The sequence below is a fragment of the Oncorhynchus nerka genome, linkage group LG2 (genome assembly GCF_034236695.1).
Source record: "Oncorhynchus nerka isolate Pitt River linkage group LG2, Oner_Uvic_2.0, whole genome shotgun sequence".
In the NCBI taxonomy this organism is placed as follows: Eukaryota; Metazoa; Chordata; class Actinopteri; order Salmoniformes; family Salmonidae; genus Oncorhynchus; species Oncorhynchus nerka.
In genome coordinates, this window is record NC_088397.1 from 31,516,507 (window position 1) to 31,536,162 (window position 19,656).

General features: G+C 43.5%; 1 protein-coding gene across 1 annotated transcript in view; it reads right to left on the reverse strand.

The window, feature by feature from the left end:
• Nucleotides 1–19,656, reverse strand: part of LOC115134307 (transmembrane protein 163a-like) — a 50,354-nt gene that overhangs the window by 20,801 nt on the left and 9,897 nt on the right. The window contains exons 3-5 of the mRNA XM_029668143.2: nucleotides 7,479–7,522; nucleotides 6,506–6,597; nucleotides 4,429–4,525 (exon numbers count right to left, since the gene is read on the reverse strand). Of these exons, the coding sequence (XP_029524003.1) occupies nucleotides 4,429–4,525; nucleotides 6,506–6,597; nucleotides 7,479–7,522 (233 nt within the window). The remainder of the gene's footprint in view (nucleotides 1–4,428; nucleotides 4,526–6,505; nucleotides 6,598–7,478; nucleotides 7,523–19,656) is intronic.

Sequence of the window (19,656 nt, forward strand, 5' to 3'; positions counted from 1 at the left end):
AGTGTGTCTGATACAATCCACTGTTTTTATATCTTGTCACTAATATATTTCCACTAATATTTCTTTATGCAGTTCATCCGTTACAATTGTTCGTGCACTGGTGCTTTTGTTCAGGAACGCAGGAAATGGCTGGTTATATTATTATTATCATCTTTTTCGTTTCTATTTGACTTTATTAATTTCTATAACTCTATTACTAATCGAATCTACAAATACAGCTGATCAAATTGACTACACTGTAATGTTTTTATTGTAATAGAAACGAAAATAGGATATAGGCCTACATTTTCTCTATGACTTTGTAGAATTCGTTTTTTTTTAAACATATCCTTGACTCTATCTAAACAAATAACTATTGTTGTTATTTGTTTTAATATATATATTTCCATTAATATTTCTTAATGCAATGAATCCTTTACAATAGTTTATGCACTATTCTACAAGCATGTATTTATCAAGCAGGTTTAAGCACCTTGCAGGTTGATATGCATCTGATACATATGCTGTCGGGCTCGCCCGGCATTGGTCTCTAGCGGGTACGTATATACTAAAAGGCCAGCGGTCCTAGTGTTAAATGTGTTGCACGTTAGGTGTGCCTCCAATAATTAGCCTCATTCCCTCGAGACAAATCATAGGTAGTGGTTAAGAGATGGGATCAAGAGATGCTAGAACGAGGAGCTCCACCCTCTCTCTTTGCAAATTACGGGACAAATATCCCCTCCCGAAATTCAAAAGCAGCTAACACCTAGAAAATCGTGATTTGTCCAATTAACCAATGATGAAAAACCCAAAACACCAGAAGTGCTTATGACATCAATGGCCTTAGGCTACCTTGTTTGCTTTCTATGATTAAAAACGGTCTCTTAGCTTCGACTTATTGCCTGGCAACAGAGTAATGCAGTTAGCTATTCTAGTAGTTCTCTTTTCACACCTGAGCTCTGCCACATTCCTCCTGTAATTATCCACCAGGAAGAGAGACACCACAACATCATGTTTCACTTCACAGATATCTCTGTTTCTCTCTCTCTGTGTGTTTTCTATCGCTGTTTTCTCCCTCTCCCCTCCCTTTTCATCTCTCCCTCTCGTGCATCGACAGCAGCCAGATAAACACTTGTTTTCTCTTCACAAATCTCTCTTTCTCTTTGTTTCTCTTTCTCTCTCACACTCTGTCTGCCGGACTGTCTCCCCCTCTCTTTTCTGTGTTTTGTGTGTTTCTCTCCCGCTCTGAGCCTCTTCACACGTACTACACTTTTCGTAGAAATACCGTCGGCTACACATATTGCTGAAATGTAAACGTGCGTACTTGCTACGTCTCGACCGTTACCTCCGGAGGTACTGAGCCACGTAAAACCATGGAAGCCCATCCCCACCTCCAAAAAACATGTCAAATGTAGATCATTTGTAACCTTGTGTGGTGATTTCAGAGATGGCACCACAGGTCCCAGAGTGGTGGGGAGGAAATCGTTTTTCCTGATCTGGTAGTAAGTACAGTAGGCTAATCTAACCAAATCCGACCCTAGTTGTAGCGCATGACAAAATAATAAATCGGCTTTGATGGGACCAGATAAGTTTTCTAATCAGGGCATATAGTATTTTTTTTAACTCCTGAAAAAACTACTGGCCCTAGGGTGTAAGAAAACATTAAACCCCTTTACACAGACAAAGAGGCAACAACTGCGATTGGACAATAAAACTAACAGGTTCGAGCTCGCTGTATGCAGGGTTACATAGTGTAGGCCTTTGTATTTGTAATTAAAAATATACTCAGACAGTATGTCATCACTATTGTGTTGATTGATTCATTCCAGTCATATCTACATAACTTAAGCTATACAAAAAAATGACGTTACGTTTCGCCTGGCACAGATTGGATCAGAGCGCATAGGCTTCTCTAGGCTAGTTTCAGCTGTGGTTGTTATCAGTAGGCTACAGTTGATCAGAGTGAAGCAGAAGACTTTAATTGTGCACGTTGACAAATCATGAGGCTTCTTATTTAATTGTTTGGGTGGCGGGTATGAGCTTCCATATAGAACACCTTGTGGCAGTGAATTCAATTATGCCACCGTTTTCAACCGCAATTACCACATGTAATGGTTTGCATGATACTGCTAAAAATTGAGCCTGGTTTGTTGCAATGCTGTAAGGTAGGCCTACTGTACTTTTATATTCGTACAGGGGGTACTCGTTCATTTTTGATAGGCAAACGTTACTTGATGAAGACATGCGGTTATAGCAACTCTGCGCTTTTGTCGTGAAGCTCAAATGTAATGAGTGTAGCAGCCTACAGACGAGAAAAGAAACCCTTTGTCTGCACATAGTGTCGTCCAAAAGTATTTGCCCCCTCTCTGATTTTCTCTATTTTTGCATATTTTTGATACTGAATGTTATCAGATCTTCCAACAAAAACCCAATATGGACGACATGGGTCTCATTACACCTGGCAAAAACCACACTGCATTCAACAGTAAGAACCTTATACCAATGGTCAAACATGGTGGTGGAAGTGTGATTGTTTGGGGATGCTTTGCTGCCTCAGGACCTGGACAATTTGCCTAAATAGAATGGACCATGAATTCTGCTCTGTGTCAGAGAATTGTACAGGAGAATGTCAGGCCATCCATCTGCAAGCTGAAGCTGAAGCTCAGCTGGGTCATACAGTAAGACAATGATCCAACACACAAGTCTACGTGAAAATGGCTAAAAAGCAACACATTTGAAGTTTTGGAATGGCCTACTCAAAGTCCAAACATGATCCCAAATTAGATGTTGTGGCAGGACTTGAAACGAGCAGTTCATACTTGAAAACAAATGTCACTGAGTTAAAGCAGTTTTGCATGGAAGAGTGGGCCAAGCATTCCTCCACAGCGACGTGAGAGACTGATCAACAACTACAGGAAGTGTTTGGTTGGAGTCATTGCAGCTAAAGGTGGCACAACCAGTTATTGAGTGAATTGGGGCAATTACTTTTTCACACAGGGACATTGGGTGTTGTATAACTTTGCTTATGAAATAAGTATGTCATTGTTGTGTTATTTGTTCACTCAGGCTCCCTATATATACTACTAGCTTTTGTTTGAAGATATGATGTAAAAAAAAAATGGTTGTGAGAATTAGAAAAGGGGCAGCTCTGTACACGCTGGTTAATTGTTGCATTATTCAAGAGTAATATGTTGTAGAAGAAAAGTTACTGTTATTGTTGAATAGTTTGTGCTTACTGGCTAGTGGCTACTGTGATATTTACGGTCAATTTCATTTGAGGTGCGGATCAAGAATGTTGCGTTGCCAGCCACAGCAAAAGGTAAGGCAAGTGTGTAATGTGAATTGATAAGTAGAATTCTCGTTCGCCGCCCCGCTCCTCAGACTCTCCTTCATATCTCGTAGTGAGAATAGGGCCTCTCTCTCTGTCCCTCTCTCCATTCTGGAGGTGTTGTCTCTTCACACATTCCCACATGAAAGTCTTGTAAATGGAATTCACACCCGATGTGACCAGTCTGGCGATGCGAGAATGAAACTATATGTTAGCTCTCGGAGTTTATACTTAGTTGTGTCCCAAATGGCACCATATTCCCTACAGAGTGCACTACTTTTGAGCCCGGGCCCATAGGGCTCTGGTCAAAAATAGTGCACTATGTTGGGAACATGGTGTCATTTGGCATTGGGGACACCATAATGGCACAATGCTCTAGTTGAAGAGACTTCAGATAACCCAAGTGCAACCAGTTGACAACTTCGAAGAGTGAAAAGACTCCATATTTCTGTTGATTTAGACGGACTTACTATACGTTGTATTACAGTGAATCTTCATTCTATTGTCCATCCAACAACTACACAATAAGACTTTGTAAAGATTTGTAGGTGTATTTGTGATGCCCCATCAGTGAAATGTACAGTACACTGTCTGGACCCCCCCACTGCCTTGACAAATGACACCCAACACATTTGTCATGACATGAACAAGACACAAGCAAAGCTGTGCGACAAGAAAAAAACAAGTCACCAAACCGAGTTACACTCCTCTGTTTTTTGACAAGCAATTTCAGAGCACCAACCAGATGTTCATTGGAATCCCTTTGCTGAAGTAAAACCTATTTGCCAAGGCTGCTGGCACTGCCAATGTGGGTATTACAGTACCCAGAGCTGGCCTTAATGAACGCTCACATGCCCAGACATGTGGAGCAGAGCGGAGAGTAGGGCTGTGTCTCAAACGACACCCTATTCCCTACGTAGTGCACAACATTTGAGTCTCTTCGTTGAGCTGGACCATATGGCTCCGTTCACCAAAAATAGCTTTTCGTGTGACTCCCATATAGCTTTTTTCAAAAGATAGATAGATAGGCAGTGTAGTGCCCCTGGATTGAGAGTTATAGGTGCAGTTAAGGGTTAAGTGCCTTGCTTAAGGGTACAACGGCAGGAGATGGGATCTTTTACCACTTCAGGCAGTAGCTTGGTAGCCAGGTCATGGATTGCCTTTCCCAGGATACACAGAGAGGACAGGATGAAGACCACCCCCAGGATCACGCAGGCTCTGTAGAGAGAGAGAGAGAGGGGTGAGAGGGAGGAGGGCGTTAGGGGGGGGAAGCGAGAGAGAGGAAGGGAGCGGGGAGAGAGAGGGAGGGAGGTAGACAGGGGAAATGGAAGGAAAGAGAGTGAGAGAAAGTAGTGATTAATAATATTGTGCTTTGATAATAATTTGTGTGAGGGATCATATGTTGTATTTTAAAAACATTCCCAAATCATCGGCCACCTTTCCATGACAAAGTAGACCTGCTGCAACTACCCATCATATAAGCTTAACGCCACTTAACACAATTGCAAATCGTCTCCATTATTTCCACAGCTTGTGGAAGAGAAAAGGCATCCGTTAAATAAACAACCATTTTGCTTTTCTCCGTGGCTGATTCAGAGAGTTGAACACAGTCTCCACGGATCAATTTGAGAAGAGATTTTCTTTAAAGACAGTTTTATCCAATTAGGTAAAGCCTGGCTGGGAGAAGCCCCAAAAATCGGTCAACTGTGTCATCTGGGGTGGTCAGGCATGGTCGGGTTAGCTGTCTGTCTGCTCTCTCTCCCCCCTACTTAATCTACCAGTCTAGCGCAGACTTAGTTGCAATACACACACCATACATTATCACAAAGAACCCATGAAAAGGGCAAAAACAAGACAAAGTGTCAAAAGTAGACAGTGTATTATAGATATAACATACATGATGTTCAGACAAAAACATAATGGATGGAAACATGTGTGTGGGTCTGTGTGCGTGTGTGTGTGTGTGTTGATGCTCACAGCTGGCTCCCGCTCAGCAGCACCCAGCCCCCTGGGTCCAAACCGGAAGGTAGCTAGGCAACACAAAGTAGAGCGAGAGGAGAGAAGCCATGTAGGAATGATTTCAGTGGTGCAGCGGGGGAGAACGAGAGAGACCCAGAGCTCTGTGTGTGAGAGACCTCCTGGGGCTGTGTAAAGCTCAACAACAGAGACTCTCCCTCACAACGGACTTGATCTTCATTGGGCTATAATCCCACTGCTTAGAAAAGTCCCTTTTTTGGGGGGGACTCATCGACTCTAGGCAATTGGCATCAAGCACATTTGCAAGTTTGATTTTCCTCAAACATCGCAAGACAGTCAATTTAGTTTTGACATCAAAGTCGCAAGATGCAAGGTCTTGATCGGACATGGCAGAACTGTGGTTGACCAGGCTGAGGACGCGCGCACACGCACGCAGAGTCATCCAGTGTGCGTCTACCCTTTCTCTCCTGCTCCATGTGTCATGTCAGCTGACGAATACAACAATATTCCCCCAATTACAGTGGAAGAAAAACTTGCTGTAAAATTCATGCTGCTCGTTCATTCGTCTACAGACCTGGTAATTTAATTGTCCGGTGGCCTAGTGCCTTACAAGGCCTCTCCCCTGAGGGATCACACATACACACACACACAAACACACACACATTCACCCCCCACAACACATACCTAGGAGAGGACAATTACTAGCTGCTGGGTAACACAAACCTTCCAATTAGGATTCTGGACCAAAGAGGTGTTCACCGGTACAACTGAAGGCTCATATTAGCCTGGTTAAACCAGATTGAATGCTGCCCTCACAATGGTAGCTCGTTTATCCAGGCTAATATGAGCCTATAGGCTTCTACAGTAAACCAGAGGCTGTCAATCTGCTGCTGTAATGCCGGTTAGCCTGGTTAAACCAGAATGAATGCTAAATTCACCACTGTTTCATCATTAAAGCAGCATTCAATCTGGTTTAACCAGGCTATAGGCTTATACACCAGAGTCTCCATGGCGATCTGCTGGGGTTCTAATACTGCACACTACAGTCCCAAAGAATGAAATGTATTGTAATGACTACAGCGATTATGCTTAAGAGAGCTTAGAGTGTGCTGAAGAGACAACATAGTGCTAGAATACAGTATAATTTCTAGGCTTTATATAGTTTTGCTGGTCATCAAAAACAACAAATATGATAAATATGGTGGTGATACATCTACTCACATGTACTCCCTGTGTGCAGAGTGAACGGCGGCGGCGTTACTATAGCGCCACACCACGATGATGGAGGACAGCACGTCCAGGGCGGCATCAAACTACAGAGGGTAAACAACAACAACATCAACGACAACACTGACCAGCTATTCAACAGAAACCCATGAGGGATGGGGGGGGGTCACTTAAATGATTGTACCCTTCAGTTATCCTCATCCCAATAACTCAAAGTCAATGCCAATCTAGCCTAAATTACAAGCTTAGACTCCGAAGGTTAGCAGGACTCGATATGGCCAGGCCCTTGTGGAACCAATGTGTGTTTTTGAGATCGACTACATTGCAGTTGGTCTGCGCAGAATAATTTGTCTACGAATCACCTTGCATCCCAAATAACTAGCTAGAGCTACTACTCTTCACGTGATCAAGATCAGTGATCCTGGGGGCCTCCCGGGTGGCGCAGTGCCACCAGAGTCTCTGGGTTCGCGCCCGTGGGACGACGCACAATTGGCCTAGCGTTGTCCGGGTTAGGGAGGGTTTGGCCGGTAGGGATATCCTTGTCTCATCACGTACCAGCGACTCCTGTGGCGGGCCGGGCACAGTGCACGCTAACCAAGGTTGCCAGGTGCACGGTGTTTCCTCCGACACATTGGTGCGGCTGGCTTCCGAGTTGGATGCGCGCTGTGTTAAGAAGCAGTGCGGCTTGGCTGGGTTGTGTATCGGAGGACGCATGACTTTCGACCTTCGTCTCTCCCGAGCCCGTACGGGAGTTGTAGCGATGAGACAAGATAGTAGCTACTAAAAACAATTGGATACCACGAAATTGGGGAGAAAAAGGGGAAAACACAAAAAAAGATCAGTGATCCTGTGCCTTGCCTTGCTCAAACTGACCCCTCAAACACACTGACTGTAACGTGTTAGTATTGACATCTGCCCTTTAGCACTCAGTAGTAGATTCATTCAAATACATTTTAAAAGTACCTACAGCGAATCCGAAAGCCGAGGCACTGTGTCTCATGAAGGAAACCGCTGGGGGGGGGGGGGGGGGAAACAAGAGAAACACAAGTTTTACTATACATGAAGAACATTCATTCATGAAATGCATTTCTATCAGTGGTACTGTTGTGAATGACTTGAGAATAACCGTTGCTTAGCAAACACTGGCAGCCGGTTAGCTTGAAACCAGCCTACCGGTAGTTCCTAGTAGTAAGATATAACGTAGTGTTATCACTCAGCCTCCGCACCATTGTCAGGTTCACAGCGTTAAAATCCCTAGTGTGCCCTTCGAAAGCAATGGGTCCGCTGCTTCTAATTGCAGAGCAGTGAGCAGGTTTGAGTACCCCACCAATCTGTACATACAGCTGTTTGTAACGCAGATTGTTCCTGAGGCTACATTACAACCTCCCCCCTACCCCAGAGTTGAACTCCAGAGTGATTACCATATTCAGGAAATGAGAAATCATGGAATTCAAAACACATCCAACCCCAACCCAGAGAGATTACCCAGCACTGAAGACTACGCAATGTTCATACTAACACAGCCCAGGCTAACGACTACTGGCTTTGGGTTCCAAAATAATGGCATCCTATTCCCTATTTAATGCACTACTTTTGACCAGGGCCCAGAGGGCGCTATATAGGGAATAATATAGGGAATTGGCTGTCATCCGGGTTGTAGCCTGCCTAGGCTTCCTATTCAGGCTGTTTTGAGTAAAAGAGACCCGATCCAACGATCCTAGATCATCACCTCCTAATCTTCCAATCTCACATGTCAAACACGTCTCCAAACTCAACCATCAAGTTTGCCGACCAGGGGGGAAAAAAAGCGATAGGCCTGATTACCGACAACGACGAGACAGCCTAGAGGGAGGAGGTGACAGACCTGGCGGAGTGGTGCCAGGGAAATAAATCTGTCCCTCAACGTCAACAAAACCAAGGAGCTGATCGTGGACTTCAGGAGACAGCAGAGGGAGCACGCCCCCATCCACATCGACAGGGACGCAGTGGAGAGGGTGGGAAAAACGTCAAGTTCCTCGGCGTGCACATCACCGACAACCTGAAATGGTCCATCCATACAGACAGTGTGGGGGAGAAGGCGCAACAGCGCCTCTTCAACCTCAGGAGGCTGAAGAAAAATGTGCTTAGCCCCTAAGGACCTCACATACTTCTACAGATGCACCATTGGGAGCATCCTGTACTCTACCCTGCACCTTCGAGACCGCGGCCCTATGTACATAGTCATTGAACAGTGGGCACTTTAATCATGTTTACATATTGTATTACCCACTTCATGTGTATGTGCTGTATTCACGTGGTCATGGCTTGCTATAAACATTTTAAAAAGGCATTCCGTTACTGTTTGATTAAAGGTTAGAATGGGCGAAACGAGTGACCTAAGCGACTAATGAGCATCGGTGCTCGTCGGTGCCAGTCGCGCCGGCTCCTGTATCTCAGAAACAGCCGCCCTCCTGGGCTTTTTCACGCATGACAGTGTCTAGGGTTTCACGAGAATGGTGCGACAAACAAAAAACATCCAGTCAGTGCCAGTCCTGTCAGCTCGTTGATCAGAGAGGTCGAAGTAGAAAGGCAAGAATTGTGCAATCTAACAGGCAGGCCACAAACAGACAAATAATGGCGCAGTCGGTACAACAGTGGTGTGCAGAATGGCATCTCAGAATGTACAAATCGTCGATCCTTGTCACAGACGGGTTAATTGCAGCAGGCGACCACACCGGGTTCCACTCCTATCAGCTAAAAACAAGAAGAAGCCACTCCAGTGGGCACGCGATGACCAACACTTGTCTGACGAATACCAGTTCCTGTTGCGTCATGCTGATGGCAGAGTCAGGATTTGGCGTAAGCGGCATGAGTCCATGGCTCATCCTGCCTGGTGTCAACGGTAAAGGCTAATGGTGGTGTACTGGTGTGGGGAATGTTTTCCTGGGACACGTTAGTTCCCTTGATACCAATTGAGCAACAATTGAACGCCACAGCGTATCTGCTGTTCGCAGCATGCATGTACTGTACCACTGTCCAATCTGCAGCATGCCATCGTGTCAGCACGGACCAACATCCCTGTGGAACCTTTCCGAAATCTTGTAGAATACAACCTCCCAAACATTCAGGTTGTTCTGGAGGCAAAGGGGGGTCCAACCCTGTACTCATAAGCTTCAGAAATTGAGAAATTCTTTTTTTCACTGGCCTACACACAATAGCGCATAAATCATAAAGTGGAATTATGTTTTTACAAATGTTTACAAATGAATAAGAAATGAAAGCTGAAATATCTTGGGACAATAAGTATTTAACCCCTTTTATATGACAAGCCTAGATAAGTTCAGGGGTAAACATTTGCTTAACATGTCACATAATAAGTTGCATGGACTCATTCTGTGTGCAATAATAGTGTTTAACATGATTTTTGAATGACTACCTCATCTCTGTACCCCACACATACAATTATCTGTAATGGTCCCTCAGTCGAGCAGTGAATTTCAAACACAGATTGAACCACAAAGACCAGGAAGGTTTTCCAATAGCTCACAAAGTTGTTTTTAACATTTTTCGATAGGTAGGCCGAAAAGTTTTTAGGCAAAATAACCCAATCAAAACAGAAAGCTCCTTGAAAGTAGGAATATGCCAGGCCTATTGGTCCTAAATTAATAAACTTAAAGAGATCGGATTTTTTGTTTATACATACTTTGCCTCAATGACACACTTAGTTAGCTTCCCACCTCGTTCCTTTCTGTTAGCATGTGCATGTAGTAAATACACCATCACGCTTTCGGAAAATATGTGTCTTTTCAGATTCCACAATGATTCTTTAGTCGTGGTCACTACATCACATCTTCATCTTTGTAAGTCACCTTGATTTTGCACCTGTGTGTTTTATCAGTTTCTTTGTGGAAATATTTAGCTAACTCCATGACGGTAGCTGAAGCAAGGGGCTAAAGCGGCACACAAGTAGACTCCAAATGCATGCTGGGTCAGGCATGCCCTGAGCCCGTGAAGTGAGCACTACTGGAGCGAAATTGGAGCAGCCGAGAAGGCCGACACTCCAGCCCTTGGGAATCTCTCTCTCTCATATATATATATATATATATTCAGGACTCTGACATTGCTTGTTCTGATATTTCTTAATTTACATTTTTGGCATTTGTGTGTATTGTTCTGTATTGTTGTACTGCACTGTGGAGCTAGAAACACGCTGCACCTGCGATAACATCTGCATATTTTAAATATGCGTACGCGACCAATAAAATGTTATTTTATTTGATCTCAGGGTGGACACTCTAACCACAAGGCCACTGAGTGGCCAACTGCAACGTGCAGTGAATATATTCAGTACCCTATATTCAGTAGTGAATATATTCAGTAGTGAATATAGTCAGTAGCCTGTGTTCAGTAGTGAATATATTCAGTAGCCTGTGTTCAGTAGTGAATATATTCAGTAGCCTGTGTTCAGTAGTGAATATATTCAGTAGCCTATGTTCAGTAGTGAATATATTCAGTAGCCTGTGTTCAGTAGTGAATATATTCAGTAGCCTGTGTTCAGTAGTGAATATATTCAGTAGCCTGTGTTCAGTGGTGAATATATTCAGTAGCCTGTGTTCAGTGGTGAATATATTCAGTAGCCTGTGTTCAGTAGTGAATATATTCAGTAGCCTGTGTTCAGTAGTGAATATATTCAGTAGCCTATGTTCAGTAGTGAATATATTCAGTAGCCTATGTTCAGTAGTGAATATATTCAGTAGCCTATGTTCAGTAGTGAATATATTCAGTAGCCTGTGTTCAGTAGTGAATATATTCAGTAGCCTATGTTCAGTAGTGAATATATTCAGTAGCCTATGTTCAGTAGTGAATATATTCAGTAGCCTGTGTTCAGTAGTGAATATATTCAGTAGCCTGTGTTCAGTAGTGAAAATATTCAGTAGCCTGTGTTCAGTAGTGAATATATTCAGTAGCCTGTGTTCAGTAGTGAATATAGTCAGTAGCCTGTGTTCAGTAGTGAATATAGTCAGTAGCCTGTGTTCAGTAGTGAATATAGTCAGTAGCCTGTGTTCAGTAGTGAATATAGTCAGTAGCCTGTGTTCAGTAGTGAATATATTCAGTAGCTTGTGTTCAGTAGTGAATATATTCAGTAGCCTGTGTTCAGTAGTGAATATATTCAGTAGCCTATGTTCAGTAGTGAATGTATTCAGTAGCCTATGTTCAGTAGTGAATGTATTCAGTAGCATATGTTCAGTAGTGAATGTATTCAGTAGCATATGTTCAGTAGTGAATGTATTCAGTAGCCTATGTTTAGTAATGAATATATTCAGTAGCCTATGTTTAGTAGTGAATGTATTCAGTAGCCTATGTTCAGTAGTGAATATATTCAGTAGCCTATGTTCAGTAGTGAATATATTCAGTAGCCTATGTTCAGTAGTGAATATATTCAGTAGCCTGTGTCCCTTGTAGCCCCGGTCTCCCCACTGTGTGGCCAACTGCGACGTGTAGTGAATATATTCAGTAGCCTATATCCCTTGTTGCCCCGGTCTCTCCTAATCTGCATAGGATGCGCTCATACAGTAAATGCACTGCTACTCACAAAAAGGTTTTAGAGATGTCAAGTTAAGATAATGCATGCATTTCATCAAATGCTCGCAGTCAAAGAACCAATAATACTGCCAGCCTCTTGCTGTTTTCCTGTGTTTGGTCCAAACTGCGTTCTCCCCTCCCGCGAAATGCACCAATGGAAACAGACCGAGGCCACACGTTTTGAGCGAAAGATGTGCGTTGTTTGGTGCTCTCCCAAGTACAGATAATGTTCACACCAGTCCAAACGAACTGAACTAAGGGGGTAAACGCAACAGAGTTCGGAAAAACTGCTCCAAACCAATTTGGTGTGAAAGCCCCCTTTTGGCCTTTCCACTACAGTACTATGTTATTTAAGAGACCAATAATGAAAAGGCTTTTATTATTCTGGGTCATGTTCATTATGCACCAAACAGAAGAAAATAGACTGAAACAGGGAGGGACGACTTGGACTTGTCCAATAAGAAACTATCATTTTCGTTTTTTCATTGAATAATGATTTTTGCTTGGGTGCCCTAATGAACAAGACCCAGGTTTTCTCTTTCTGCAGTCCTCCTGGGGTGTAAAGCCCCCACCCATTTATCCTTCTAAACATAGTGACACACAGTGGGTGACAGACAGATCGTTCTGGGTCATCCCAGTCTATATGTCACATGTCAAACCTCCCCACCCTCCACTCATCGTCACGGTGACAGAGGCTGGCACATCTGCCTGACAGAACACCAGCCACACCTAGAACAGAAGGACTACACCCGAAATGACACCTTTTCCCCTATATAGTGCACTACTTCTGAACAGGGCCCATAAGTCACTATATAAGTAATAGGGTGCCATTTCAGACACAGCTAGGGTCTCCGTGTGACAGGACAGATCTGGTTCGTGACCAGTCGTTTACAATGAAGGCAGGAGAGATCAATTCTCCTCACTTTGTCAAGCCAGATCAAGTGTCTCAGAGAAAGGGTTTGAGAGGAGGGCTTAAACCAACGCAGCACAGTAAAGGCATCCATCTTAGGGTTGTCACATTACCCATATAGGTATCATGGTGTAACCGGTGTCACACTGCTTGAGTAACAGTACCGCTTCCTTCCTCAAGAGCCCACACTTATGTTCAGAGTTTGATCCTCTGGGTGTTTCTCAATATGCATAATACCGTGCTCCACACTCTCACATTTCCGAGTTCCTTCTCCAAGGGCATTCTCTTGAGTACAATCTTGTGAGGACGAGAGTTTGGAGAATGCATGAAAATGTACATAAAGAAAATGCAACGCTCATAATGATCAGCTACATGTGATTTGTATTAATCTAGCTGGCCAACTAGTTTTACATGTTAAAAAAAACGACCTAAAACAAATGTTGTTATGAAAGGTAAATGGCCAGCGTTAGCTACAAATTCTGTGTGGGTCGCTAGCTAGCTACACATTTTTTGTCAGCCTAGGCACAGAGGTTATTCTATGCAGTTAAACAGACCAAAGTTAACATCTTATGGTTAGTCAGGCGTCACATGCGATGTGAGCGGGCAACTTTTCATTCCAATGTCCGAGCTCTCTCACTTCAACTCAAAACCAGCCGCCATTGACTTCAGGACATTTTGCGTAGTTTTTTTTTATGTGGTTGCATCATACTACGTCAACAATACTGGGAATATCTCAGTTGAAGCTTGCGTCGATGCATACTTCGAAATATGTACAAATGAAGTACACATCTGAGAATTGCCCTCCGTGTTCCATTTCGAATACTTTCATTACGACTCATACTCCGGCCGTTCTGTGGTCCAGTTTGCTTGCTCTGAGCATATTAAGAAACACCCCTTAAACACACGTAACTTCCTTATTGACACACCTTAACCAGCTGCACCACCGGAAAGCTAGCAATTCAATGGCTCAGGCAGTGGTATATGAGGTTGAGGAGTTAGTTTAACCAATTCATCTTGTTTTCGACGAGGGAAAAAAATGTAAGAGCACTCCATTTCACGCCAAACCCACTGGCAGTTAAACCCAAACCCACTGCTAGGTAAAGCCCTGCCTTATCTCAGCTCGCTGGTCACCATAGCAGCACCCACCCATAGCACGCGCTCCAGCAGGTATATCTCACTGGTCTTCCCCAAAGCCAATTCTTCCTTTGGCCACCTTACCTTCCAGTTCTCTGCTGCCAATGACTGGAATGAACTGCAAAAATCACTGAAGCTGGAGACTCATATCTCCCTAATCTTGTTCTCATATCTTCCTCATCACCTATACATAGCCCATCTGTAAATAACCCATCCAACTACCTCATCCCCATACTGTATTTATTTATTTATCTTGCTCCTTTGCACCCCAGTATCTCTACTGCACATTCATCTTCTGCACATCTATCATTCCAGTGTTTAATTGCTATATTGTCATTACTTCGCCACCATGGCCTATTTATTGCCTTACCTACCTCATTTGCACACACTGTATATAGACTTTTTCTACTGTATTATTGACTGTATGTTTGTTTATTCCATGTGTAACTCTGTGTTGTTGTATGTGTCGAACTGCTTTGCTTTATCTTGGCCAGGTCGCACTTGTAAATTAGAACTTGTTCTCAACTAGCCTACCTGGTTAAATAAAGGTTACATTAATTCATTCATTCATTATTGAGGAAAACAGTCCTATTGTTGGAAACAAACAGCCTTATAATATCACATTTGTTTACTTTCCAAGCTATAGCACACAACTTGTGACATCAACACTAATCTCTCTCAGTCCGACTCTCTTCCTCAATCTCTCTCTGCCTCTATCTACTCCGTTCACCCAGAGTGACAGAGACAGCAGGGCAGATGGGAGATGTGTCACTCTCTCTGTCTCTCCGGAGACCTAAGTCAGTCCCTTTCCACAACATAGACGACAGATGTCATTGGTTCCTCACAGCCACTCCAGATGACTTCATTTCTGTGTCAATTCTCACAGTCAGATCCTCTGTCTGCACTGACACTGACAATTACAATGATCAAATCCTTTGTAGCATATTCTTGGGTTCGGGATCACAGATCTGACAAAAATATGATATGCAAGTGTTATGATATACCCATGTGACATGGGTTTATTATGTCAAATAATAAAATGTCCAAGAGAACGCCATCTCACAGACACAGGAAATATGTCCGGAGTGGAGTTTTAAAAACAGCTCTGCCTAGGTATGGAAAGGAACCTTTGATGTTCAAAGATCCTATATGGGACAGTGGACAGTGTCAGAAGATACGCTGAACAGAGAAGCTACCCAGACAGACTGTTGTTGCAGTAGCAGTGCGTGGGTAAAATCACTGGGGAAGCCAAGCATGAAGAAAGCAATATTACAACCTATGTGTTGTGATCAATGCCTTGTTTGCTCTATAACCTGTTAGTTCATATGCTTTGCCACTGTGATATATACTGTAGGCCTAAGGCAGAGACAATAAGAAAACAGACTGGCAGAATAAATTCAACCACAACTTGGTTTCATCACAAAACCAGAGAGCAACATCTGTCCACAAAGCATATTGCATGTAACAAACAGTTTCATGACCTACAGCATGGTCAATCAAGTTAATGTTTCCTGAATTTTCAGACTACTAAACAACTATTGATTTAGAACCACGGAGAGTTGCCGCAAGTCGCTAAGAAAACAGTGGCTGCCTCCACTATTACAGCAGCATTTCAACATCAACATCCTTAAATAACCTATGCTTAGTCTAATACGGTGACAATTAAAAAGGTAGAAATAAACATTAAAAAGTAGAATAAACATGTTGACTCACCCTACTTGTAGAGAAAAAACAATGCCATCCTCCTCTTTTTCATGTTGCCGAAATGCTACATACTTTTAGTTTTCCTTTCATGGGCAACGATGAGCCAGCTAGTTAACATTAGCCTACTACATTTAGCTACAGATTGAACTTCTATCCTCTCAGGCCAGGGGCACAATGTATGAATTAATGGTTGGATCAGAATCATCATTATAATCATTGTCCAGTATGGAGAATTAAGTAAACCACAAGTCCAAATCCCTATCTCCATCCATGGCTAATTTAGGAAAGGGACAATTTTAGCTAGCTGGCTAGCTAGCCACCGGAGAACAACACAATAAGATGCAACAATTCCATTTTTTTCCTGTCATTGAAGTTTGGTTTTATTTTGATGTGATTGGTGTGAAGCCAAATCCAAACTGGCTTCCCTTGACACGTATTTTTTGTTTGCGCCAGGAGGACATTCACAGTTGAGCTCACTCACTTTAGCTCAACGCTGACTGGCAATGATTTTATTGAAAAAATGATCAAGGGAGGCCAAATGGTGGCTGGCTTTCCTTGCATTCAATGCTACGGGTGGCAACAATGTCACACTCGTTTGGACCAGATAGCATCAGATAGATGGCCTACACATTAGAGAGACAGAGGGGCGCTGTTTTGCTCGCTTGGATGCTTTCTACAGCGAGATACATTCAGCCTCTCAATTGAAGGAAATTTATGAAAAACAGAGACGGAATATTAATTATATATGTTTGTTTTTTTAATTGGTACATTTTTGAGGGGAGCCTGGCTTCGCTTGCCATCAATGAATACACGCCACTGTTGTGTTGGCGCCAATGCCATTGCGTTTACCCCAATAGCATTAAGCTTAACCTATGTACAGCAGTGTCAGTGTGCCAGCTGCATCTCTATCAGTGGTGGAGCAATTGAGGGCAGGTTAATCAGTTGAAATGCAGTTTACGACACTCTTTACTATCAGAGGGTAATATAACCGAAAATCTGTTTTTCCCGTAATATTCCATAGTGTACTATAATATTACAATTGTATTTGTATATTTGTTTACTAGTGTGGTTTAATGCTTGCTTGGTCAGCATGATTCTAAAATTGCGCTGGTGAACTATGTGAAATTGTATTGTGATTTACAGAAATACAGCACATTATACGTGGTTTAATAATGAGTGCGTGTGTTTCTGCGTGTGTGCGTGCTGTGCATAGAGATAGCTGGGACAAGCGCAGACATTCCACAGGCCCTTACGTAGCCTACACAGAGATGTGTAAAACAATGTTTTCAAAGCCTTGCTTCAAATCTGGAGTGTCTGCATACCACCTCCAACACCCCCCCCCCCCCCCCCCCTGACCTGCCCAGGTATGAGGATATACTGTGTTTTATGTCACACAAAGCACAATGAACCACACAACCTCCACCTCCCAAAAGTAAAAACTCAACCCATCTTGTACTCCAGTCAGGCACCCCCCTATCCATCCAAGGGCAGGTAGGTGAAGTGGACATGGCAGAAGACAATCATCACTCAGTCAACTCCATGCCCCCACACCCGCTACTCTGAGCCTCCCTCCCAATCTCCTTTCATCCCTTCCTCCCTCTGCCTGCTCCTGCTGTTCATGTGAGAACAGAGAAGGGAGAGCACCCCTCCCTCTCCCGCTCTCTCTCTCTCTCTCTGTTTCTCCACATGCACCTCCTGCTGCTCTTATTTTTAGACTGCAGACTCTTTGGGGGCTTGCGCTCCAGCTTATAGAGACGCACAGTTCTGAATGCATGAATATGTGTTGCATCTCTCCCCCTCTCTCGTTTAGATTGTTCCTTTTTGGTTTGTTTTTCTCCGTGCATGAGGCCTTGAAGTTCTTATGTAGCATCTCAATTGCATCTTAATTGTGTGTGTGTGTGTGTGGTTGTGTTTGTGCGTGTGCGTGCATGCATGCATAACTGCATGTGCGTGCGTCTGTGCATATCTCTGTGTGTGGCTTTCTCTGTCTCTCTCCAGGGTGCACAGAGCGATGTGATCTGTACTCAGGGTCTGCCTCGGGGCTGTGTGCCCTGGCATCCATCGCTCAGCCACCACCTAGACCGGTAGGGCACTCCCACTCAAAACACAGCGAACAGACACCATGGTGACATGTGGCTGGTATTTCACTAAGCCGTGTGTTGGGTAATGTGATGTGTCAAGTGTGTTGTGAAATTGACATTCAGGTCACCCAAAAAAGCAGTCAAAGGGGGGGGGGGTATTTGTGAAGTAAACCAAGGAAAAGCTATTGACACACACAAACATGGCAACTGTGGAACCTGATTATGCCATGACATCCAAAGAATGAGGGGGCAGGAAGGAAGAGAGAAACAGCAGATTCACCTGGAACAGGAGTGGAGAAATCCACCTTGTCAACAACAGTCATCAGTCAGAGTTGAGAAAGTTGACACACACACACACACACACACACATTAGGGGGAGAGAGAGAGAGTGAAAGGGCCTCCATGCATCGACTGGTCTCAAATGGATGCGAATGAATCTGCCATTTAAGAGCCGACAACCTGCCACTGAGCGCTTGTTAATTGTATCCTGAGGAAGATGTGAAGTATCTGGGACATTTTTGTCCCTAGTTCCTACATCACAGCCAGGCTGGTGCACGTCTTCCTCCCTTCCCCTTTCCCCCTAAAAACCTGTCAGAGATGACAAACAGCTTAGAAAATGCAATTTCCTTGATGTGATTTAATTGTGGTCGAGTATCTTTGAAATCACATAAAGACTCAGCAAGCAGGGGACAATTAAATAACACACACAAGTAAAGCTAGCTATGCTTCCCACGTTGATCACCTTGTACAACAAGCACACAAGCACACGCCTATTGGCCTATTGGTCTGGGCAGCAAGGAATCTATATGACCCAAGTCAAATGTACTTGTGCAACTGCACGCATCACTGAGAATTCGCACCAAAACCAGAGCTGGTTGCAACAGTTTCCCTAATGCTAATGTTTTCCTGTTTGCATACCCCAGTAGCCATCATTCTGGTAGACATCTAGCGTATAGAGAAAGACCCCAGGTCCCAGATACCCGTAATAGCCAATCAGTCACTTTCCTTACGCAGAACATACACACTGAAGAAGATGATATGGTACACACCAAAACGTCTGTGTTTTGGGTTACACAGAACATTCCATAAAGGGTAGCAGAGCCATTTAATCCCATTTAGTCTCGATGTCAAAAAAACGTTAATTGCTTAACCTACACCACTGGTGCGATAACGCAATATCGTCAATCAATATTTGCTTTCATTGAATTCAGAACTGCGAAGGGGTGTGTACTGTGTATATGTGGTTAATGTACAGTACCAGTCAAAAGTTTGGAGAGAATGCCAAGAATGTGCAAAGCTCTCATCAAGGCAAAGGGTGGCTCCTTTGAAGAATCTCAAATATTAAATATATTTTGATTTGTTTAACACTTTTTTGGTTAATACATGATTCCATACAGTATGTGTTAATTCATAGTTTTGGAGTCACTATTATTCACTATTATTCTACAATATAGAAAAAAGTCAAAATAATGAAAACCCTTGTCACGACTTCCGCCGAAGTTGGCTCCTCTGCCTGTTCGGGCAGTGCTCGGCGGTCGTTGTCACCGGCCTACTAGCCGCCACCGATCCCTTTTCCTTTTTCTGTTTGTTTTGTCTTATTAGTTGCACCTATGTCTAATTGTGTTTTCCTGATGTGCTTCCTTATTTAAGCCTAGTAAACCCGCCCTTGTTTTGTGCGGGATTGATTTTGTATTACGTGTTGTTGTCGTTGGGTGTGTTCGTGCTCTGGACTGTGTACCCTGTGTTTTGGGTTG